Source organism: Oryctolagus cuniculus, chromosome 8 (genome assembly GCF_964237555.1).
Source record: "Oryctolagus cuniculus chromosome 8, mOryCun1.1, whole genome shotgun sequence".
In the NCBI taxonomy this organism is placed as follows: domain Eukaryota; kingdom Metazoa; phylum Chordata; class Mammalia; order Lagomorpha; family Leporidae; genus Oryctolagus; species Oryctolagus cuniculus.
Window position 1 is genome coordinate 5,787,072 of NC_091439.1, and position 25,825 is coordinate 5,812,896.

General features: G+C 37.8%; 1 protein-coding gene across 4 annotated transcripts in view; it reads left to right on the plus strand.

Moving 5' to 3' along the window:
* Positions 1–25,825, plus strand: part of GASK1B (golgi associated kinase 1B) — a 56,207-nt gene that overhangs the window by 10,112 nt on the left and 20,270 nt on the right. For all 4 annotated transcript variants that reach the window (XM_008267275.4, XM_070047175.1, XM_070047176.1 and 1 more), the window contains exon 3: positions 13,513–13,727. In XM_008267275.4, the coding sequence (XP_008265497.2) occupies positions 13,513–13,727 (215 nt within the window). The remainder of the gene's footprint in view (positions 1–13,512; positions 13,728–25,825) is intronic.

Consider the following 25,825-nt stretch of genomic DNA (forward strand, 5'->3'; position numbering starts at 1 on the left):
TAGTAACAAAAATGTGAAAATTTTATAATATTTTTCTGATTTTACCATTGTGCCAATGTTTCCATTTTATTTCATTTTTTTAGTTCAACAATGTAACTTTGATAATACTTTTACTCAAGAAAAATACTGATAAACCATTGTATTGCTGCAATTTTTTAAAATAAAAGTATTTATTTGAGAGGCAAAGAGAGAGGAGGGAGAGAGAGAAAAAGAAGGGTGGAGAGAGAAAGAAGAGAAAGACAGAAATAGGAGAGAGAGAGGGACAGAGAGAGAGAGACAGAGAGAGATAGCAAGTCTATCTACTGCTTTACTCCTCAGAAGTCCACAACAGTTGGTAAGCTAAAGCCTGATTCTGAGAGCCTCCCACACAGGTGGCAGGAATCCAGCTACTTGAACCATAACCACTGCCTCCCAGGGTCTGCATTAGCAGGAAGCTGCAGGCTGGTACTTGAGTCAGGAATCAAACCCAGGTACTTGAATGTAGGACAGAACCATCCTAACTGACACTTTAATCTCTACGCCAAATACCCCTCTCACAGAAGTTTTATATTTTTAAAATATATTTATTTTATTTCTTTGAAAGACAGAGAAGCAGAGGGAGACGGAACTCTTTTCTGCTGATTTACTCTCCAAATGCCTGCAACAGACAGACCTGAACTGGACTGAAGCCAGGAGCCAGGAATTCAATCCAGGTCTCCCATATGCAGGAATGCATGCATTTGAGCCATTACCTGCTGCCTCTCAGGGTGTACATCAAGAGGAAGCTGGAATTGTAAGTGGATCTGGGAATTAAAACCAGTACTCCTATGCATCCAAAAATGGCATTTTAACCACCAAGCTAAATGTTCTCCCAATCAGTTTTTTTTTAATGCAACTCAAAGCTTCAAGATTAACCAGATTTTCTTGTTTACTAAAAACATTTTATATATGAAAATAGACAGCACACGGTGTTTATTTTTTTCCAAGTTCACCAGACACTTGTGTGATGGTACTGATACTCTTGAATAATTAAAAAATATATTTTAATGTATGTATCCAGGAGAAAACAAAGATCACTACATCCATGAAGAAGTCAAGTGCATAAGAAAAGAAAATGCAGTACCTTTCCATGATCTTTGATTTAGGAGTTTTGCCAGAGCTTCCCTTGTGAATGGATCTTAGGGGCACCATTTTGGTAGCATTTAAGCACTGTACTATTTTTCATGCCCAGCATGGAAGATGCATTATGCATGCTTTTTTTTTAGGATGCTGCTTTATTGCCACAGAGCTGTCATACTGAATTAAGGTAGCCTAGTTCCAGGAATTCTGTGTGTCAAGGCTGCTTAGATGACGAACTGCAGGCACCCCACAAACTTCCATTTAAATTCATTGTGGATCTCAAGTTGCTCATTGTTTTGCAACTTGCATTGCCTCTTCTTATTATAGAATAGGAGAGATAGCATGTGCATTTTCCATTTCTTAAGTCCATGTAGCGCTGTGAGTTCTGTTGGATGGCACAGTAGCCTAGGCACAGGGACAGCAGCTTTGCATTTTCTATTGAGTCAGGCTCTGAGGTGACAGAGTGGCTGTGCTGAGAGTTTTGAGAATAACCTTGATACCCCTACAATTTGGAAACTTTCTTGCTTCTAAATCGTAAACAATCTTTGATGTACCTGCAAACTTCCTTAAAATTTTTATTTGGGGGCAACTAATTATGTCTTATTTTTTAAAGTCCAGACTGGAAGCATACTGTGTTCTTTATTAGAAAGGCCCTGAGGCTATTTCTTTAGCAATCAAATTGAACTGGTCAGCTTAATACATTCATTCACCAGTGAACAAAAGTTTACTGAGCTGGGCTCTAAGCAGCGCTGTGCTTTAGCATCCTTTTGTTTGCTCACTACATACCTTCCCAGGCAAACTGAGGGGACCAGGCAACCTTCCCTGCTGCGCTGTTGGAATTTGTCCCTTGATCCGACACATGGCTGGGATAGATGAGGTGATGAATAGCTGCTTCAGTACTCACTGCATAAAAGACCCATGTCCCTTAGCCCCATGCAAGATCTCTTCTACAAGATCATGGTTTAGCTGTTTCCTTTAATGGCTATTCATAAAGTATGCCCCATCTACTCTCCTGGTTATTCCAGTTGCATCAATGAAGAGAACAGTCAAGAATCCATGTCATAGAGGAGTTGACACTAGGGGGTCATGCACAAGTTTGATAGCCTGGAAAAAATCCTTCTGTTCCAGGTTTCTTGGTTCAATCAGCACCTTCCTGAATTCAAGGCCTTGCGTTCTCCATTGGGACCAAATATGCTGCTGCCTCTGGGTTGTTCTCAGAGACACACAGGTACAGTAGGGCTAGACAGACCCTTCCTACCTCCATTGTTGGGTAAACACTATAACTTCAGTCTAATTCAGTTGTAATTAATTCATTTAAATGCTATTTAATTTTATGTGTGAAGACCTGTCCTGTGAACTGGGGATAAGTTACTTATTCTATTTTCATTAGTATAATAGGGCTTCTGAAAATAAAAATAATGATAATAGTACTCACCTTAGAGTTGGCTTGAGAATTGAGTTGATATGAATGAAAAATAACAATGCCTAACACATAGTAGCCCTCATAGATACTACTTTTAGGGCCGGCACTGTGGCAAAAAAGGTTAAGCCTCTGCCTGCCATGCTGGCATTCCATATGGGCACCAGTTCGAGACCCAGCTATTCCACTTCCAATCCAATTCCCTGCTAATGAGCCTAGGAAAGCAGCAGAAGATGGCCCGAGTACTTGGGCCCCTGCACCAACATGGGAGACCCAGAAGAAACTTCTGGTTGCTGGCTTTGGACCTGCCCAGCTCTAGCTGTTGTAGTCATTTGGGGAGTAAACTAGCAGATGGAAGATCTCTCTCTCTCTCTCTCCCTCTCTCTCTCTCTCTCCATCTCTGTATTTCTGCTTTTCAAATAATAAAAAACCCTTTTTTTTAAAAAAGGATACTTTCATTGTCATTCAATTTATGAGCTGATTTATTCCTCTGTGCTATGTTTCTTTTGATTTTATTAGTTTATTTATCTAGATTGGTGTTTCCTTGAACCAAATTAATGGGAATCTAAAATTTTTATCTATGGAAAGTCCTTGGGGTCTATAGTGGGTAATAGCAATATCTTTTTTTTTTTTTTTTTTTGTGATGTGTTGGGCACTTTACATTCATTATCCCATTAAATTTCAGAACATCCCTATATGTCAGATATTTCTATAGAAATTTTCTGAGAGGAAACCAAGGCTCAGAGAATATTGCATGTCCCCTGAAAGCCCACAGGTTGTCCTCAGTAGGGCTGTGATGCAGACATGTGTCAGAGGACTCCACAGCTTTGTTTTTCACCCTGTGCTTTGCTGTCACCTGCCACCCTTTCACATCACATGTTAAACTCTAGTGATTGTAGCCTGGGGCTTTCCTAGTTCATCATACATCCAGATTACAACCTGCTTTCTCCATCTGCCTTGTACTCTAATTCCTGAATGTAGTCATGATGCCTTCATTGTTCCCCTTCTGTTGACATTAATCTGAGGTGAGGAAGAGGCAGGCAGTTGTGTTTCATTGTTCCAGTGTCTCAGATCTTGGATGTTTGGGAGTGGGTGGTTGAGCCCAAGCTGAACAGTTTGAGGTAATGGAAACCTCTGCCCATCCCTGGCTCTGTTTCTGAAGTTTCTTTCTATTCCTTTTAAGTTAGTTAGAGTGAGGACACAGAATTCCCAATTTGCTAGGATGTAACACCAACTAAAGTTTTTTTCTAGCCCGCTTGCCATTTCCTTAGAACCTGAGAGCTAACTATACCTGAACATGAGCTTGGGGTATTCTGAAAAGTTTATTTATTCTTTTGCCAAATAACTGATTCGGAATGTTTGCATTGGGCTAGACATTGTATCAGGAGCTGGAGAACCAAAGATGAATGAAAAATAGTCCCTATTCTTTGAAAGCTGATAATTTGGAAGTGAAGCTAAATTAACATACCATACAAGAAGGTTAAAAACCTCAATGTAGATATTAAGTAGTATCCGCAGGTACAGAGAAAGACATTTTAACCTGGAATATACCTGTAGCGGGGATGGATGGGGAAATTATAAAGAAGAGATAAAGCCAGAATTGACTTTTAAAATGTCACCTTGGGCAGAGAGATGAGTGTGTGTACAAAGGTGGAGAAATGCATGGAGCCAGCAGTCTCAGGAAATTACAAATAGCTCTGAAAAATGGGATATCATAATGGGGGGGGGGCAAAGTGAGATAAAACTGAGGAGTGGAGAGTATGTGCTTTTTATGTCATGTAAGGAGTGTGGACTATCTTGTGGATGATGAGGAATCTCTGTAGAGTGTGATAAAGGGGAGTGTAAAATGGACTTTGCATTGTAACAAGGTAAGACATTCATGGCTCCTTTAGCTATATTAATAAACATTAAATTACCCAGGACTGGGTCACCCTGATGTTACTAAGACTTCATTTGCAAAATGTGATTGTGGAAGCTGGAACAATAACCACATCATCACCACCCAATGGAGTCAAATTTGATTCTTTTTTTTTTTTTTTTAATGGAATATAGAAACAGGAAAGGGTTAGGAGTTTCCATTAATACAGTGGAATAGTGGAAGTCCAGGGAAGATTGTGAGTAGAATTTCTGCTCATTACTCAAAGGTTCAAAAAGAACAAAGAAACATACTTCGTTTTTAAAGTAGAACTGATGATTTAGATTAAGTAATCCAAGTAATCCCCGAGGAGGAATGTCATAAAACATTCTTCCCTCCTGCTTCCTGAGTGTCACATAGAGCTAACTCTTGGGAAAAATTGGGAATTATTTTAACTCATTGCAACCTACAGAAAATGAACTGTGAAATGAAAACCAGTGATATGTGGAAATAAGTACATCAATTTTTTTGTTTGAAAAAATATATTATAAATATTCCAGGAATGTATTCCTTTTTATCATTTAATTTTATTTTTCAGTAAAAAAATAGATGACAAGCAATAATTGTATGATTACTACTATTGAGAACAATATGATGTTTCACTTCATATTAATATGGAGCAGTTGATCAGGCTGATTAGAGCCATTGCTTCACATACTTATTGGCTTTCTTGAAAAAACATTTAAAATATAATGTTCTATGGAGTCGGTGCTGTGGCATAGAAGGTAAAACTGCCAACTGCTGTGTCAGCATCCCATATTGGGGCTGGTTCGAGTCTTGGCTGCTCCACTTCTATTCTGGCTCTCTGCTGTGGCCTGGGAAATCAGTGGAAGATGGCTTGGGTCCTTGGGCCCCTGCACCTGCTTGGGAGAACCAGAGAAATCTCCTGGTTCCTGACTTTGGATTGGCCCAGCTCTGGCTGTTGCAGCCATCTGGGGAGTGAAGCAGTGGATGGAAGACCTATCACTCACTGTCTCTGCCTCTGCCTCTCTATAACTCTGCCTTTCAAATAAATAAATAAATTTGTTAAAAATACACACTGCTCTAGAAATTTTGAAATGTGTAATGCATTTTTATTAATTATAGACAACATTCTGTGCATTGAATCACTAAAGCTTATTCCTCGTGTTTAACTGGATCTTGGTACCCTTTGATCATCTCCCTTGTCCCCATCCACACCCTTCTTCCATGCTCTAGTAACCATTATTCTACTTTCAGGTTCTGTGAGTTCAGCCTTTTTAGAGTCTATGTATAAGTGAGATCATGCAGTATATTGTTTGTGTGTAGGTGTGTGTGGCTAACTTATTTCACTTACTATGGTATCCTATAGGTTTATTTATGTGGTCACAACTTACAGCATATCTAATTTTTAAAGGGCTGAATAGTACTCCATTTTGTCTCTATATCATATTCTCTTTATGCATTCTTCTGATGGTGGATACCCAGGTTATTTCCATGGTGTGGCGATTGTGAATGATGCTGCAATGAACTTGGTAGTACAGTTAACACTTTGGCACACTGATTTCAATTCTTTTGAGTACATACTTAAGAATGGGATCATCAAATATTTCATTTTTAGTTTTCTGTGAAAGTGCCATATTGTTTTCCACAATAGCTATACTAGTTTATATTCCTACCAATGGTGCAGAAGCATACCCTTTTCTCTATATCTTCACCAAAACTTGTTACTTTTTGTCTTTTTGATAATAGTCATTCTAATAAATGTGAAGTGATAGCTCAGTGTGATTCTAATTTGCACAGACGTCTGTTTCTATGAGCTGTCCCTATACCTAGAATTCAGTCAGCCACCAGAATCTGTATGTACAGAACCTAGAGAATCCTGTCTTTTCATCCCCACCCTTGCTTTTAACTCATAAGAACTTCACTGGTTTCTTTCTTTTTTATTATTTGCAGTGCTATATTTTCAATTTTTCCTTGGATCGTCCTATAGCTCTGTGGGACAGATTTGGAAGGTGTTCTTTGCTGCCTCAAGGACATAGTTTGAGTGTTACAGAGACTAGCAATGACATGGGAATTCCACTCAACAACTTGTGGTGACTCTCCTCTTTACCAGGACAGCACTCTCAGTCCCCTTTCAGCAAAAGTTCCCTATGTTGTCAACCATGGCAACTCACCACATATTAACTGTAGCATTTCAATATTATCCCTGGGAAACAGTGGTTGTTATCGCTTGATTTTATGCCAGGATCTCAGTCTTTATTGAGGTTCTTCATTTCTTCCCTTTAAAACACTTGTGCAACTGGCAAACCTAGGGTGTGTGCTTGTCTGTTTCTGCTAAACTCTAAGCTCTTGCCTGGGATTGCCTACATTTTCAGTACACCCCTGTTCAAATTCCTTTTGTCTGAAACTCAGGAACAAAATAGATCCTGACAATAAAGAGGCACTTGTAAATACTTGTTTAATGAACAAGTGGATTAACAGCCCCTGAATTCCTGAACAATTGTAAAATTTCATCTAGCCCTTCAAACTCTCTCCTCCTGCAAGACTGTCCCAGGTCCCACTTTCCCGTTCAGTTCTTGTTCATATTTACCAACGTCACCAACATTCATTAACTTCAATTCAGGAAATCTTACCTGCTTTCTCACTTTAGTCTAATATTTTTCATTGCCAAAATCCTAGTGTCAAGCACTGTAGAAAAATAGAGCTGACAGTACTTAAGGGATCTGTGTCTACTAAACACCTGCTACAATATTATTGGAGTTGCAGCAACATCAATTATTGCCTCTTTCAATTGAAGATGCAGCTAAAGATTTTCATTCAGTGTATTGCTGTCACTTGCAATAGAGCCCAACAGAAGTTGTTTCTCCTGACAAAGATGCTCCTCAAGTTTTGGCTGGCTCTTGTGTTCTGCAGTGGGTTTTGTAGTCATTTTAATTAAGGGCTCTAAAAAGGACTGTCACTTCCTTTTTGTCTTGTTCACAAGAAGTCTTGGAACTTGGCCCATGGGCTAGAAAGGACTTTTGATTTCAGATCTCTAGACATTTTTACTTATTTTTGCTCAATGACAAATACATGCAAACATTCAATACTCCACCCAGCCTTCTTAGTATTCACCTATAGTTCAACAAAATGAGTCAGGCAAGGTTCAAAGTGAAGGACATTTAATAAATGTAGACAAAACAGATTGGGTAAGACATTCATTTTTTATGAAACTTCATGTTTATTTTCTCAGAAGAATGTCTTCTTTGTGCTTTTTTTGAGTTAAAAAGGACTTGGGAAAACATAAAAATTCAGGAGAGATATTCAGATTTCAGAAAAAAGAAGTTTTAGTGACAAGTCTCATTTTTTTACAGACAGCTATATACCCTTTATTTCACACGAACACCCACGTATCTTTTAAAACTTGCTTTCTCACCGTTCTGACAGTTAGAATTTTATCTCTTCACTGTTAAGATGTCTCTAGAGAGCATGGCACTGCATCACTTTGACAGTCCTGAATGCAAGGAGATGAATGCTGCTCGTCTCTGAAACATTTCAGGGTAAGTTGCCTTAACCAGTTTCCTGTTTTCAGAGGCTATTTTTCTGTCACCCCTCAAGATCTATCAATGTTCATTTAATTCCATCCAAACCATATTTTATAAAAAGTGAAATTCTCACAGTAGTAATGCATTGCTTTGAGATCTGCAAGGGTCACATGCACTCACAGGCAGCAGGAAGGAATTACGGCCTCCACCACTCACTCAGCCTGGTCCTTAAGGCTCACTTGCTGCCTTGTCTTGCTTTGGAAAACTCTTTCTCAGAGGTAATTTATTCTGCCAGGGCAGGAAAGAACATCTTCATCTGCTAGCATTCAAAATATTCTGGTACAGGAACATGGGTGGAGATACAAAATAACATAGGATATTAATGGAAAACCTGTCATTTCTACCAATTGAGTGCTGCCTTTGACAGTTTGAAAATAATTTTTATGACCAGAATAGAAAATTTATCTTTCAAAAAATACTTGATGATCTAAAATATAGAAATGGCAAATGCAATATAGTATTCTAAAAGTGTGGATTAGAGATTGACATAATTATAGCTCATGGGACAAAGGTGGCTCACTTCTTGATTTTATTTTGTAAACTAAAATGGTTTCTGTAATTACAAATGGCTGAAAAAATAGAAACAATAATACTGTTATGATGGGTCTTGAAAACCTTGTGAAATTCACAATTCAGGTCATAATAAATTTTGATTGGAATAGTCACTACCAATTATGTATATAGGTCTGTGGAGGCTTTCATGCTGTGACTAAACTGACAGTTGTATAGTTGAATAGGTCTATGTCCCTGCCCCCAGTTTAAAATACGTACTTCTGGCCATTTACAATATTTGCTGAGCACTGGGCTAGATTATTGCATCACACAGTTGCACTCTTAAAATATTTAATTATAGGAGAAATGCTTATGGTATAATATTTGGTGAATTAATTATGAAAAACTGTATAGAGAATGATGTCCAATTATTGTTTTCTTTGCCTAATTTTAGCTCCTTACCCCTGATAGTAATGTATAGCAAAATCTCTCGGGTACACATTCACAATAGGTACCAGTTGATAATTTTAATCATTTTCATTTTCATTCTTTTTTTAATTTATTTATTTGAGGGATAGAGATAGAGTTAGACTGAGGCTGGCACTGTGGTGTAGCGGGTTAGGTCACTGCAGCAGTGCCGGCATCCCATGAGGACGCTAGTTCAAGACCCAGCCGCTCCACTTCTGATCCAGCTCTCTGCTGTGGCCTGGAATGGCAGTAGAAGATGGCCCGTCCTTGGGCCCCTGCACCCGTGTGGGAGACCCTGAGGAAGTTCCTGGCTCCTGGCTTCAGATTGGCGTAGCACCAGCTCTTGCGGCCATCTGGGGAGTAAACCAGTGGATGGAAAACCTCTTTCTCTCTCTGCATCTCCTTCTCTCTCTGTATAACTCTGACTTTTAAATAAATAAATAAATCTTTAAAAAAAAAAAAGGTGGAGTTAGAGAGATGGAACGAGTACTTTGTTCTGCTGATTCACTCCCCAAATGCCTCCAATGGCTGGGGCTGGGCTGAGACTGGAGCCAAGAACCATGTATATAATCTAGGTCTTCCAAATGGGTGACATGAACCCAACTACTTGAGCCATCATTGCTAACTCCAGAGGTCTGCATTGGTAAGAAGCTGGAGTCAGGAGTTGGAGCTGAGAATTGAACCCAGGTACTCTGATGGGGGATGTGGCTATCCTGCCTGCTCTGCTAACATCTGCTCCAGGTTGAGAACTTTAAATATGTAATCACATTTAAACCTAACTCAGTCAGTTTAGAAAGGCACACTATCACGCTCATTTTACAAAAAAGGAAAAACAAGGTTAACGGAGGTTATATAACTTGTCTAATATCACTAAGCTAAGCAGTGGTGTAACCAGAATTCAAAAAGTGTATAACAACTTATTAAAAAATTCTAAAAATCAGTGAACATATTCAGGTGAGAGAGAAAGTGAAGGAGTGGCTGGCATGTGGTGTAGTGATGAGTAAAGCTGCTGTCTGTGACGCCAGCATCCCATATTTGCGCCAGTTTGAGTCCCAGCTGCTCCACTTCTATCCAGCTTCTGGTTAATTTGCTTGGGAAAGCAATGGCAGGTGGCCCAAGTCTTTGAGCCCCTGCACCCACATGGGAGACCTTTAAGAAACTCCTGGCTCCTGGCTTTAGCCTGGCCCAGCCCTGGCTGTTGCGACCATTTGAGGAATGAACCAGTGAATGGAAGATTTCTCTGTCTCTCCCATTCTCCCTCTCTCTGTAACTCTATCTTTCAAATAAATAAATAAATCTTTTTTTTTGGCCAGCGTCGCAGCTCACTAGGCTAATCCTCCGCCTGCAGCACTGGCACCCCGGGTTCTAGTCCCGGTCGGGGCGCCAGATTCTGTCCCGGTTGCCCCTCTTCCAGTCCAGCTCTCTGCTGTGGCCAAGGAGTGCAGTGGAGGATGGCCCACGTGCTTGGGCCCTGCACCCACATGGGAGACCAGGAGAAGCACCTGGCTCCTGGCTTCAGATCAGCGTGGTGCGACAGTCGCAGCACGCCGGCCGCAGCAGCCATTGGAGGGTGAACCAACGGTAAAAGGAAGACCTTTCTCTCTGTCTCTCTCTCTCTCACTGTCCACTCTGCCTGTCAAAAAAAATAATAATAAAAAAATCTTTTTTTTTTAAAGAAAGCAATAGAAAACTTCTGGAAGAAAATAAATAATAGAACATATTACTGGGATATGAGATTATATATGATTTTTGTTATGTTGTTGTTTTCCCTATACATTTGTATGTTTACCTACATTTCCTAAAATTAGTGGGTTTACTTTTAATTACTTTCACAATAAGAAGCAAGTGTTTCTAAAGAAATTTCTTCTGAAAAACAGCCCAGAAAGTTTCAGTTCTTTCTGTGGCTCATTCCCTTGCTCCTGGGAGGGCCTTGTGTGAATTGTTGAGGACTCACTGCCCTGTCCTGCATTGATTTGTGTTGTTAAAGGTCAGCATTAGGTTTCAACTCTCTGAATACTTCCTAGTCCTAAGAATGCAAAGTGCTATTTGTGTCTAACTTTGGTCCAAAGGCACTGATAGATGGAACTTCTTGGTGTTTTTCTTTGGACAGCTCAAGTGCATGCCTTTGAAAGCAGGCTTGTTTTGTCTTTGTATTCGGTTACATTGGTCCAGACATGTCTGCCTCTTCACAAGGTTCTGCTTTTGTGTTTTTTTTTTTTCCTTTTTCAATTGGCAGAGTATTTGCATTAGGAACATTTGAAATGGGCTTATGCTTAAAAGATAATGGGTTCTCAGCAGCCCCAAATCATTTAGTAAAAAGCAATAGAAAGGAAAGAAATAATATTATGAATGAAGTCTTTTGCTTGGTTTTCACTTAGGGCTCATGTTTCTTTCTCTTCTTCTCTCTGAATTGTATGTCAATGTCCCTGGCATATTTTCCACAATCCAAAGGATTTTCTACATGCCCAGGTCTAAATTGCAAGGAGGAGATTTTCCTTTCAAACAAAACTAAAATACAAGTGATGACAATGATTAAATGAATGCTATTAAAATTATTGTGGCTTGTGTGACACCCAGTTCAGGAATGGTGAGGGAAGATGACTGTTTGCTGTAGGAAAGAATGGAAATAAGTCTACAAAAAGGCCAGCAAGCCAGGTGGCAAAATAAATGTTGTGAACAAACTGGGAATAAAGGTATCGATTGAGAACATCTGAAGTCATTTAAAGGTGTTTGAAGAATTTTTGTGGCATGTCTGCACATTCCAGTCATTACTTAGAGGCTTCCATTGCTCAGACCTGTTAAGAATGAGTTAAGTGAGATTTTTCAAATCTTTGCAATTTCTTTTTTTTTAAAAGCATTATTCTGATTTTTAAGTCATAAGCAAAGCAGTTGAACACCATCTCTCTGTGACTTTATTTGGCAGAAAGAGGGGCTTGGGAGTCATATTATTGGCTTCCAGCTTGAAGTGTTGTTTAATGTGCTTGGATCATGGTCTTCCTTGTTTATAATGACTTCACTGGGGCTCATCATACTTTACCCAGTTTAGCAATGAAAGAAATTGCATTTCTAAACTAACAAGAGTGAGACTGAAACAATTTTGAGTGACAGATTTTTTTTTTTAGAAATCAACTATACACATGCAGTTGACTTATTTTATGAGGATGTGTGCAAATGAGTGGTCCATTACCAAGAACAGAACGCTGGTCCATTACTAAGAGCACTATTGTGCTTGCGTGGTTTTTATCTGAAAAGAAACAAAAAAGGCCAAAAAAAACTTGCTACTGTTTCCCCTTCTTTGGAGATTACAGTGATCTGTGCAAACCATACAATTTCACTTTAAAATCTGTGCCTTCTTTTTTTTTTTTTTTTTTTTTTACAGAGGATCAGTTTAGTATGCATTAAGTAAAGATTTCGACAGTTTGCACCCCCATAGAAACACAAAGTGAAATATATTATTTGAGTACTCGTTATAGCATTAAATCTCAATGCACAGCACATTAATGACAGAGATCCTACATGAGGAGTAAGTGCACAGTGACTCCTGTTGTTGACTTTACCTATTGACACTCCTGTCTATGGCATCAGTAATCTCCCTATGCTCCAGTCATGAGTTTCCAAGGCTATGGAAGCCCCTTGAGTTCTCCGACTCTTATCTTGTTTAGACAAGGTCATAGTCAAAATGGAGGTTCTCTCCTCCCTTCAGAGAAAGGTACAAAAAAAAAAGAAAAGAATAGAAACTATCAACTCCCAACTTGACTCTCACTGGGATTAAACATGACAATAGGTCTGATCTGATTTCATCATCATTAAAAAAAATCATCTATTATTTTTCACTTTATGTTTCTGTGTGGGAGCAAACTGTTGAAATCCTTACTTAATGTATACTAAGCTGATCTTCTGTATATTAAGATAATCGAAAATGAATCTTGATGTGAATGGAAGGGGAGAGGGAGTGGGAAAGGGGAGGGTTGTGGGTGGGAGGGACGGTATGGGGGGGAAGCCATAGTAATCCATTATTCGTACTTTGGAAACGTATATTCATTAAATAAAAGTTAAAAAAAAAAAAAAACAAAAACAAAAAAAAAAAAAAAAAAAAAAAATCTGTGCCTTCTAAAAATGCTTTTTCTTCCTGACATCATAATATGGCCTCTGGAATCAGACAGTTGTTATTACAAATAGAGAAGAACTCCACTCAGACATTCAATAGACAATTATAAATGTCTGGATTCTTTACTTTTTTGTGGTGGCTGCTTTTAGATGTGGAATAAAACCACATTAACCAGAGGAGGTTGTTATTAGTGGTTAGTAGCCTATTCCTGCCACATCTATAAAGTATTTCATTTAATTTTTTTTTCATTGCCTAACAATAACTTTTCACTTTATAAGACTGGAAGCATAATTGAAGTATGAATGCATTGAAATCTCAGTAGACAAATGGTCCATAAAATATCTTCTAATCAAACTCTTGCATGGACAGGTGACAGAGTAAGACTGAAAGATTCAAGTGCCTGCTGAAGTGTAACCCTTGGAGTCCATGTCATGCTGAAAGTGTATTTGTTCTTCTGATTCTTTAGATGGCCGCCCATGTCCCATCATTCTCTGGGACTCTTCTTTATCTCCAGCAAGTAATGACACCCATTCTTCTGTTAAGCTCACCTGGGGATCTTACCAGCAGTTACTGAAGCAGAAGTGCTGGCAGAATGGCCGAGTACCGAAACCTGAATGGGGCTGTACTGAAATCCATCACCACGAGTGGTCCAAGATGGCACTTTTTGACTTTTTGTTACAGGTAAGTGGTTATTGAAGACTGACACTGAGTTGTAAAAGCCTACTCAAAGGAGATTTCAGCATCTAGAGTTTTTGTGAAGGCAGAGTTTAAGTTCTATAGTGATATATTTGATAAATGTAATATGAACATTATAATGTTTTATATTCTTTTGGGAATTAATCATAAATATCCCTCAGTGTTTTTTATTAGTTTCTGAAGGAGGAATTTACTAGTTATTCTGTAATAATAATACTCATCACAGCTGCAATTCATTAAAGAAAGGGGGATGGTCTGAACCCCATTAGGGAAGTGAATAGATTGAGATTTGGTGAGATTAAATATTTCAGCCAAGTTGTAGCAATGAGGACAAGTTGGAGCTGAGATTCCCTGGCACATATTGGTGGTAGAAGTTTGTTTTCATTAGTGCACACTGTATTTCAGTCATCATTTGCCAGATCTTAGAGCCATCATTTATCCTATTTTCTGTCCAATACTTTTTTGTAAACTTTTCACTGAAAATTAATATTGGAGAATAATAAATATTGACCATCTATGTAACTGTGTGACTCTGGACATATTGCAGATTTCTCATCTCATCTCCTACTCCCTCTCCCATCCCATTCTTCATTAAGATTCATTTTTAATTATCTTTATATATGAAAGATCAAGTTAGTATATACTAAGTAAAGATTTCAACACTTTACACCTACACAGACTCATAAAGTATAATGTACTGTTTGAAGACTAGTTTTACCATTAATTCTCATAGTACAACACATTAAGGATAGAGATCTTACATGGGGACTAAGCGCACAATGACTCCTGTTGTTGATTTAACAATTGACACTCTTATTTATGACGTCAGTAATCACTGGAGTCTCTTGTCATGAGCTGCCAAGGTTATAGAAGCCTCTTGAGTTCACAAACTCTGACCTTACTTAGACAAGGGTGTAATCAAAGTGGAAGTTCTCTCCTCCCTTCAGAGAAAGTTACCTCCTTCTTTGATGGCCTGTTCTTTCTACTGGGATCTCACTCACAGAGATCTTTCATTTAGGTCATTTTTTTGCCATAGTGTCTTGGCTTTCCATGCCTAAGAAACTCTTATTGGCTTTTTAGCCAGATCCGAATGCCTTAAGGGCTGATTCTGGGGCCAGAGTGCTGTTTAGGACATTTGCCATTCTATGAGTCTGCTGTGTATGTCACTTCCCATGTTGGATAGTTCTAGAGAGGTTATTACTAGGAACTATTAAGACTCTGAGATTTTACTTTATTTGCAACATAACAAGTTAGTTTGCTACAGATTAATAGATGCCAGCAGAAGACATAAGATTCCCGGGTCAGAGGCAAATGACTTTATTACTAATGCCATATCAGGCAGCATGGGGCTCATGCTTCCTTGCCCCTCAAGTTGCTTGAGGTCAATAAAGAGTTGGACTAGTGAATGCTTCAAATACTGCATTTGTGTCAGTACTGAGGAACCCTAAGCTTAGAAAAACCCCAGTCTTATAAGAGGCTACTAGCAACCTGCCCAACGTTTGATTTGAGTTGGTCAAGGAAAAAATGGTCAAGGAAAAAATATACCAAATGGAGATACTGTCTACAATTTGCAAAACTGTTTGCTATACTAACTTCCTTAAAAATAACTGTAGAACAAAACTGGATATAAGATATGCAGAAGTGTCAAACAGATACATCACTTATTTATGTGTTTCATAACTAGTAGATTGTATCAGAAAGATGTATCAGAAAGTCTGCCTAACTCTAGATTCTATTTTGAAAAATTATTTATTTATCTGATTAGCCAAAAAGGAGGAAGAGAGAATGAAATCACAGAGAGAGCTCCCATCTGTTGGTTCACTCCCCAAATGTCTGTGAGTTGGGAATTCAAACTGGGTCTCCCACAGGGATGACAGAGATACAACTAATTAAGACATCCCCTGCTGCCTTTCAGGTGCCACATTAGTAGGGAAGTGAGATCATCCATCCCAGGATCCATATTTTTTAACCCTTATTGTATAATAACTACCAACTTGTCATTTAATTTGTGAAGCAAGTTGATATGGTAAAATGTAATAGCAATTAAATAGAGAATTAATGAAGGAACCACAGGTTAAGTAAGCCAATTACTCACTCTGAGGGTAAGTTTAAGGACTGGTTAGTATTGATGTTGATGTTTTTGAGAATGATGACTGAGAGAGAATGAACAAGCGTATCAAACACTGTTCTGAGCACTATGATTCCAACCACTAAGATACTAAGTTATTCTTTCTCTCCACCCTATGAAGTTGGCACTTTTATTATTCCTGTATTAGAGATGAGGAAATTGAGGCAACAAGAAGTTAATTATTTTGAGTCACACAACTAATATGCAATAGAGTCTAGAGTCAAACTCAGGTGTTCTAGCTTAAGAGTAAAACTTCAAAGCAATGTTGCCAAGAGTTCATTGTATAGTACCATCCAGTTTTCCAACTCAGAATGTTGAGAATCATCTAGGTACTTCTGTGGTACCCCAAATCCCTATGGTATCTAAAGCCTTGAGTCTCTTAATTCTATCTTCCTTGTTTTGTTTTTTTTTTTTAAGATTTATTTATTTATTTGAAAATTGAGTTACGGGGTTGGGGACAGGAAAGAGAGAGAAAGAGAGAGAGAGATTGATTGATTCCATCTGCTAGTTCACTCTCAAGGTGGCTATAATGGCCAGAGGTGGGCTGGGCTAATATCCAGGGGTCAGGAGCTTCTTCCAGATCTCCTAAATGGGTGGTACAGAACCCAACACTTGGTCCATCCTCTACTGCTTTCCCAGCAGGGAGCTGGATCAGATGTAGAACAGCCCATATTGGATGTTAATTTCACAGGCAGCAGCTTTACCTGCTATGCCACAATACTGGCTGGCCTCCAATTCTATCTTCTTTCAAGCATAGCATGTGCTCATGTCTTTGTTTAAGCCTTGCCATTTCTTACTTGGAGGATTCCCTTCAGTCCACTGAAACTGTATGATCCTTTGGCTTGAGACATTGAAAATTAGGCTGCTACAACTTCTGCAGGGACTGGGGACTGGTTCTATTAATAGCTACAGGTTTGTAGCCTGGGGTGGGAGGGTCTTCCTTCTTGTTGATAATCGTGTAGATCATAGCTTTCCAAAACTTTATTGAGACTTGCTTGGATTATAACACCAACACTGTAGCTCCTAAATTTGGCTATGACTAAAGCACTAAATCTGCAAGTCAGAGGTAATCCAATTGTTAACTTTTAATTTGAGTAATGTTTATAAATGTATATCGAATTTTATATACAAAGATGTCATCTGTAAGAAGGGACTCTTGTGTTTTGTTCATTTGGTGTTTATGGTTTATTTTTCCCACTGTGCAACAAACAAGAAGCCATTTTTTCTAAATGTTGTAACATTGTACAGTGTCATGAGTCATTTTCCGCTAAAGTGGAAAATAAAGTAATAATTTTGCCAGTCTTACAAAGGGTGGTAAAGTTGTATGTATAGTTTTCAGTTAAATTATGTATGAGGTATATTTATTGGTTATTTATATTATGTTTTCTGCTAATGGCTTTCTCAAGTCATTGCCTTATCCTATTGAGTGATAAAAATTTTATGTATGTCATAGAAATTAGACTTTATCAGTTCTAAATTTGTCCTAATTTTTTCTTAACTTATTATTTATCTTTTGAATTTGTGTATAATAATTTTTATATTTTTATAAGATCATATCTCAATTGGATCTTTACTTCCTGTATTCAGCATCATACACTGTTTATTCAAAGATGCTTATTGACGAATTTTATTAATAAATAAATAATTGAGCAAATGGGCCATTTAACATGAGTATCATAATAAATAGTTATCTTTCATACAATAAGCTTTCTTGTGAGTTACACTGAAAGTATTATTTTAAAGTCAGAATATATGCCTTCTTTAGATGGTGTTTGGGGATGTACAAGAATTGGGTGGATTATGTGAACAATCTTAGAAAACTTTTTCCTGAAACATACCCAAATCACTTGCTCTATGATACTAGAGCAAGTGCAGGGGAATACAGAACCCACTTGTTAATTTTCAGTACACAGCATTCTTTTTGTTTCACCCGATTAACAAATCTACATTCACAAAGGCTATGCTATATTACTGGGACTGTAAAATGTGACTGAGGCACAAGGAGTCTATTATTCTTGAAGGTTGGGTTATAAACTGCCCAGAGAAAAATTCACTCCTATCAGGATGACAAGGAGATGTATTCTAAGGAACATGTGAGTTTCCAAGATTTGGTCAATTTCTCTCAAAAGATTATGTAAAACAACAGAAACAAATTGAGAATGTAGAAAGATTGCTTTTTGACTTAAGAAGTCTTAAGTATTATGGTTAGGACACGATTCTCAGGAGTTAGATTACTAAATTTGAATCTCAGCTCTGTTACTGGTAGTTCCTCAACCTTGAGAAGTGTCTTAAACCTCTCTCTGGCTTTGTTACCTCAGCTGCAAAGTGAGAATAACAATGAAGCATGCATAGAAGGCTAATATTATTGATACTTTTTTTGCACCATTGAGTTTATAATAATTCTATATAAGAATTAATTTCCCCCCAAATTCAGCCTTCTCTAGAACACAGTGACATTTTTCTCTTCACGAATTTACATTTTCTATCTAGCACTTTATCAGTAACTTCACAAGTTAGCAATAGGAATAACATAAATAGAAAATGAAAATAAAAATATATTAATTTTTGTTTATGTATTTGAGAGAGGAAGAGAAAGAGATAGGGGGAGACAGAAAAAGTAAGCTCCCATCTGTTGGTTCACTGGTTCACTCCCCAAATGCATGCAATGGCTGGTTTACCAAAGCTGAGAGCAGGAGCTCAACCGGAGTCTCCTTTGTGGGTGGCAAGGATTCAACTACTTACACCATTACCACTGCTTCCCAAGGTCTGTATTAGCAGGAAGCTGAAATCAGGAGCTGAATCTGGGAGTCACACCTAGGTAGTATGATGTGGGATGTGACATTTTAACTGGCATCTTAACCTACAGTCCAAAAGCCTGACTGTAAATATTTTATACTCATAAACCATTTACAGTGATGCCTGGTACATTTGGGGGAATCTTCAAAAATTCAAGAAAATTTACCTTATGAAAAAACTATTTTTGTACAAAAATAAGTTTACATTTTAATTATTTTTTCACAGGATTTTAATTTTCTAGTTATTTTAAAATAATTTCATTCCTTTATACTCTTATGCATGTTCAAATTTATATGATCTTAGCATATTGTTTTAATTATTTTGATAATCTGTATTCAATAAACCATGAATTTCTCTAGGGCAAGTCCCTGTCTCATTCAACTTTATAAACTTTCTATTAGTAGCAGTGTGTCTTGGAATGTCACAGTTATTCGGGACATTGTTTTTTGATCAAAGAAAACTACACAGTTATATTAAACCTAACATGTCAAATTAAAAATGTCAAAAGCAAAAGAAATAACAGTGTTCTTGTAATCTACAAACAATCAATTCTGTTAATGGAAAAGAAATAGTAGTTTAGAAGATAACAAAATTAAATGTACTGAAAATATTTAATATGTTTACTTCATGAGTTTGAGTCCTTCATACAATTACATTTTTCTAAGAATACCTGCTTACTTAATGAGGATTAATGAGTGTTGTACATAGAGAAGAATGAACAAAGATGTGTCCTGGGAAATATTTGCTTCCATCATCAACAAGAAAATTACACGTAATTCTTTCCACTTGAATTTAACAGACTGACCTCTTACTGTTCTAGACACTGAGCAGATTTACTGCTGAGATAAAAAATGAAAGAGAGTGTCTTTCTGCCCTCAAGAGCTGTACAATTTTGAAGAAGAGACAGATCATCATCACAGAGTATGAAGTTTAACATCCAAGAGAAAGAAAGAAGGTGCTATTAATTTTTGTGCAACTGGAGGTTACAGGTTGTAGACAGAGAATATGTGGCATTAATTGGTAAAATATACAAGTCTGCAGGTCAGGATAAGAGACAGGAAGAGAGTTTAATAGCAAAGGGATGTACGTATGGAAAAGTTTACTGAGTGGGAGCAATAATGCTTACAGAAGCTTCCTGTTCCTTTTTGGTAATTTTCCCTCAGATGGTTATGAGTAATTGATTTACATTCATAAATTAAAAAAGCAACAACAACATGAATTGATCTGCCTTGACCCCTAGAATTATCTCTTTTTTGTTAATTCTTCCCTCACAACTCTTACTGGCTTCTAAAGAATTATTTCCTGAATCTAATAAATTACACTATATGTTTTTTGTTTGTTTGTTTGTTTGTTTGTTTTGACAGGCAGAGTGAACAGTGAGAGAGAGAGACAGAGAGAAGGGTCTTTCTTTTCCGTTGGTTCACCCCCTAATGGCCGCTGCTGCTGGAGCGCTGCGGCCAGCACACTGCGCTGATCTGAAACCAGGAGCCAGGTGCTTCTCCTGGTCTCCCATGTGGGTGCAGGGCTCAAGGACTTGGGCCATCCTCCACTGCACTCCCGGGCCACAGCAGAGAGCTGGACAGGAAGAGGAGCGACCAGGACAGAATCCGGCACCCCGACTGGGACTAGAACCCGGGGTGCCAGTGCTGCAGGCGGAGGATTAGCCTAGTGAGCCGCGGCGCCTGACCACTATATGGTTTTCATCTTTGAATTAATCTCTCCTGCTGTTGATTCTGCGGGCTATTTTTTCCCTAGTAAATAATGTATCAAAATAAAAGTTAAAAATTCCAACCATCATCTAAGCAAGTGAGAACTTACCACTTTTCTCTAAAAGCATACTTGTTTCTGCAGGAATATTCTATGTGCTAGGCACATTAACAATTCAATCATGGTCCCTTTACTATGTTATAAGACTCTCTCATGTTTTTCATCCCTTCTTCCTACCTCACTGTTCAGCAATTGGATTCTCCCTTCCAGCTTTCAGAGGCCAGTGAGGAAAATACTTGCAGGCAGCTGCTCTGAACACTGAAACATGTACTGTTTCAGGTCCCCAAATTGCAGATAGTTTCGGTAAGCTTTGTTGTTTTGCAGAATTATAGCACTGTCAAACTAAATGACCTCTACTCATATGATTTTTGGTGACAAAACAGGTAAATGATATAGTTTATTACTTATTTGGTAGTAATCAATGCAGGCTCATGTAGTCTGATACTGTCTTGGCTGTAAGAAGCAAATAGAGTTAGGATTAGCTTTGGCAATATTGGTTAGCATAATGAAATTGATGGGGATCACAGGAACAAAGATTCCTAGGGTCATTTGGTTTAGGGGACAATATATCTCTGCCTTTCATTGTTGAGACACCTTCCTAGTTTCTTTTTATGAGGAGAATTAGAGTAGTGCTCTTGACTACAAGGAATAAAGGCTATAGGAAGCATGTGATCCTAGGCATTAAAGTGACACATACCAAACTTTGCAACTGTGGACATGCCAAGCACTGAAATGCATTGTGGTTATTATAGAATTTTAATTGTATAAAATCAAGTTCGCCCCTTGTTATGATCTGAGTAGAATCTGGCTTCCCAAACTCATGCATTTGTTTAAGCACCAAAGTCACATTTTATCAATTAATGGATTAACGTCAATCATTGAAAGCATCAGAGTGAAGAAGACTTCATTTAATTATGACATCTGGGAGGTAGTCTTTACTGGGAGGTCTTAAGGTCACTGGGAGCTTCTCTAGGAAAGTAGCTCTTGAGAGGAGGTTGTTAACCAGCTGAACTTGCTTTCTGTTTCTCTCTCTGCCTCCTGATTGTCCGTGTTATCTTCCCTCCACATATGTTCCACCACTGCCAGCCTCCACCAGATGCCAGACTAATTGTGTCACCAGATCTTGGCCAGTGAGCTTCCAAACTGTAAGATGGAAGAAAACATCTTCCTTCCTAAGTCACTACTCTTGGGTATTTTAGTGAAAGTAAACCTGACCAGTACACCCTTTGTAGTAAATGAAATTCAAAAGTCTGACTTTGACACAGTTCCTACTATACATAGTTTGTCACTAGAAGAAATTATTTCAGTATTTATGATGCTACTTAAAATAATAAATAATGCTACTTCATAAGATAATGATGTTATCATATTTAAAGAGTTTTACTTGCAATTGGTGAGCAATTGGCCAAAATACTTTATTTATTAGCTACTTATAATATATTTATGCTTTATATTTTTAGGTGTGACAGGAGACAGGGAAAATCATATAAAAGAACTATACAGATCTAGTTATGGTTTCAAGGAACTTGGAGGCTTTCACTGAGAAAAGGATAAAAAGTGAAATGCTGAAACCATACCAAGAATATAGTTTTATTAAAGAATATTTGGACTGCTTTAATATTAATTCTGAGGAGATTCAACTTAAAATTGTCAACTATTCAATTATGTTCTTATATTAAGTATAATGTATGACTATTTGTAAATAAGTCATCACATTTTAGTGGAGAGCACAAAGGATATCATTTTTTATGTATGGGTAGCTACATAATAATTTGCATTAAATAGCAAGTGGTCACTTCAGCCTCTCAAATTTGATGTTTGGAAGCAAATTTGCCACCTTATCACCTACCAATTTACCCTCTTGATTTACCTATTTCTATTTATGAAGTTACTATTTTTAAAATCTGCCAGGTTTGAGATATTTTAGTCTTTTGGTTAGTACTCACATTCAAGTAGTTAAAAAAAAAAAAAAAACTTTGATAGCTGTTCAAAATCATTGCTGTCACTTTTTGCTTCGCATTCCTATTAATGCTACATTAATCTTTTATCAATGTTGATCAAAATGTTGAGACTCAAATGATTTCCTTATCTTTAGTCTTTCTTTCATTTTTTTAATGATTGATTTACTTATTTGAAAGGCAGAGTTACAGAGAGACAAAGGGGGAGAGAGAGAGAGAGAGAGAGAGAGAGGTCTTCCATCGGCTGGTTCACTCCCCAAATGGCCACAACAGCCAGAGCTGGGTGGATCCTAAGCCAGGAACCAGGAGCTTTTTCCAGGTTTCCCACATGGATGCAGGGGCCCAAGCATTTGTGCCATCTTCCTCTGCTTTCCTAGGTCATAGCAGAAAGTTGGGTCAGAAGTAGAGCAGCCGGTTTTCAAAGCGGTACCTATATGGGATGCTGGCATTGCAGGTGGCGGCTTTACCCACCATGCCGCAGCACTGGCCCCTGTCTTTAGTCTTTCTTAACTGCCACTTAATGAATGTGCAAATCATTACTGATTTTATCTTTTCTTTTGTTTCTTGCAAAAAAATCTTCAAAGAGGTCCATTTTATTGGAAGATAAATTTGAATACCTTAATGTGAAGGATTAAAGTTACATAAAATAGACAGTGTATTATAATGAATCCCCATGTACATGACATTCAACTTCAACCATGATCAGCTCATTAGCAGTCCTTTTTCATTTCTATCCCTTCGCACTCTCCATGTTCGCCTTAATATGAGGCAAGTCACTGACATCACATTATTTCACCTATAAATATTTTGCATAAATATTGCTTGAAGGTAAACCACATAAGCACATCACTATGGTCATACTTGAAATAAAATTCGGCAATGACTTCAGTCAAATATCCATCTTGCAGTCAAATTTTTAATTGTTCGATGATAATTTTATATATATGATATATGCATAAATATAATATATATTTATAATTTATATATAATATGTAAATATAATATGTAAAAACTATATATAGTTATATATATTTCAGTTTATTTGGCTCTGGATTCAAATAATGTCTACGTCTTATGTTTGGTTGGCATGTCTTTTAATTTATAGGCTCCACCTCTGTGTCCTCATTTTATCCCTTTCAATCTACTTGTTGAAGACACCAGAATATGTGTTCTACAGAGTTGATTCTGCATTTTGCTGTTGAAATTTCTGTGTTGTCTTTGATTGTCTTCTGCTGTCTACATTCCATGAGAGTTGGTGTTGAGTTTAGAGTCCTGATCACATTTCAATGTAGTTTATTTTGTCAAGACTTCTTTAGAGATAGCAGTGTGTTCTTTTATCGGGAAGCCTATACTATCTGGTTAATACTTTTTGTAGTGTTAACAGCTATTGATGATTATACTGATTGATCAATTCATGGAGCATTGAATATTGATGATGCAATTGTATCATAACTTCTTCATTTAGTAGCTGGAATACTTTGTAAAAGATAATTTTTGCCTCATCTTCTATTTGATTATATAATGGTACAGATTATAAAAATTGACATTACTTTTAAGGAACATCAGGATATGTTGACTTAATTTTCTTTCATTCTCACCTGCCCTTATTCCCTCATATAGTGTGTGTGTGTGTGGTATTTTCATCTGTGAACTGTCACCAGTGTCAATCAAAATGCCCCCACACTCTTATTCATGGTTCATTCACATTGTTCCATGGGTTTTACACTTCCTCATCTAACATGCAGCTTGCTCAAGCTTGAAATAAGCTCAAATCCCCTTTCTGCAAAATTTCTGGGACTGAAAGTTAGATTTAGCTCCCTCTCTGCTCTGAATAGCTAATATAGTCCTTATTAATTTTACAAGTTTTTAGTACATTAAGCTAGTAGAGAAATGGCATAATAATGTTTATGTAAAATAGATTTGAGTTCAAATTGTAGTTCATTTAAGAGTAGAGAATTCATAAAATTCCTGATTATAATTTATTTTTTTAAAAGTTTTATTTACTTATCTGAAAGAATGAGACAGAGACAAAGACAGTGAGAGAGAGAGAGAGAGAGAGGCAGGCAGAAGGAGCTTTTATCTGCTGATTTACTACCCAAACACCGGCAATGGCTAGGACTGGGCCAGGGTAAGCTGAAAACCAGGAACTCAATCCAGGTCTTCCATCAAGGACCCAACCACTTCATTATCTGTTGCCCATAAGAATATATATTAGTTGGCCGGTGCTGTGGCTCAACAGGCTAATCCTCCGCCTGGGGCAGCGGCACACCGGGTTCTAGTCCGGTCTGGGCGCCGGATTCTGTCCCAGTTTCTCCTTTTCCAGGCCAGCTCTCTGCAGTGGCCCAGGAGTGCAGTGGAGGATGGCCCAAGTTCTTGGACCCTGCACCTGCATAGGAGACCAGGAGAAGCACCTGGCTCCTGGCTTCGGATCAGCGCAGTGCGCCGACTGTGGCGGCCATTTGGGGGATGAACCAACGGCAAAGGAAGACCTTTCTCTCTCTCTCTCTCTCTCTCTCTCTCTCACTGTCCACTCTGCCTGTCAAAAAAAAAAAAAAAAAAAAAAAAAAAGGAATACATATTAGCAGGAAGCTTCATGCCTGGGAGGAGCTGGAATACAAACTGAGGCATTCTGATATAGGATATGCATATCTCAAAGCAGCTTAACCACTAGAACAAAAGCCTGTGTCTGAGTTTTAGTTTACTATATGTTAATGGGAAAATGATTTTATCTCCCTTGCACAATTGTGAAAATTAAAATAATGCACCTGAAGTACTAATCATAGTACGTGATGTATATAAAGTACTCAACAGATCAGCACAATCATCATCCAGAACCACTCATATATAGGAACTTGAATTCACGATAAGTATTTAAATGTACACTTAGCTATGATTTTCTGAATCTCCAAATACTGAAAATAAAGGCCTTAGTGGTAGGAATTATGTAAGTCTTCTTTGAATTTCTACAGTAGAGATCTGCTCTTTATAGCACTGGTTCTGTAAGACTCCACAAGGTCAGGAAAAGGCAGTTTCCATGAACCTGCCATTCAGGTCAGGTTAGGACAGGTGCTGTCATTTTTGTGTAGAAAGAGGAACTACAGGGAATACCTCCTGATATGTTATTATCTGCAAGGCTGTTGGCCTTCACAATTTGGCTGAGATTTTTTTCTTAGGTTCTGTTCTTTCAGATCTATTTCCTTAATTGTGTCATTTAAATCCAAAGCACAAAGACTTATAAAGCAAATATCACATTCTTTTCTTTCAGAATTATCTTGTCAGTATTTTTGTGCATATTTGTCTTCAGTCTTCAGTTCAGAATATAAAAATAAGTAGAAATCCTGTTTGAAAATTTCCTTATGTCTCCTTGCTTCACTTTCTCCCCAGAGGTGATAACTCTCATGAAATCAGTGTGCATCTTTCCAGTCAATTTAAAG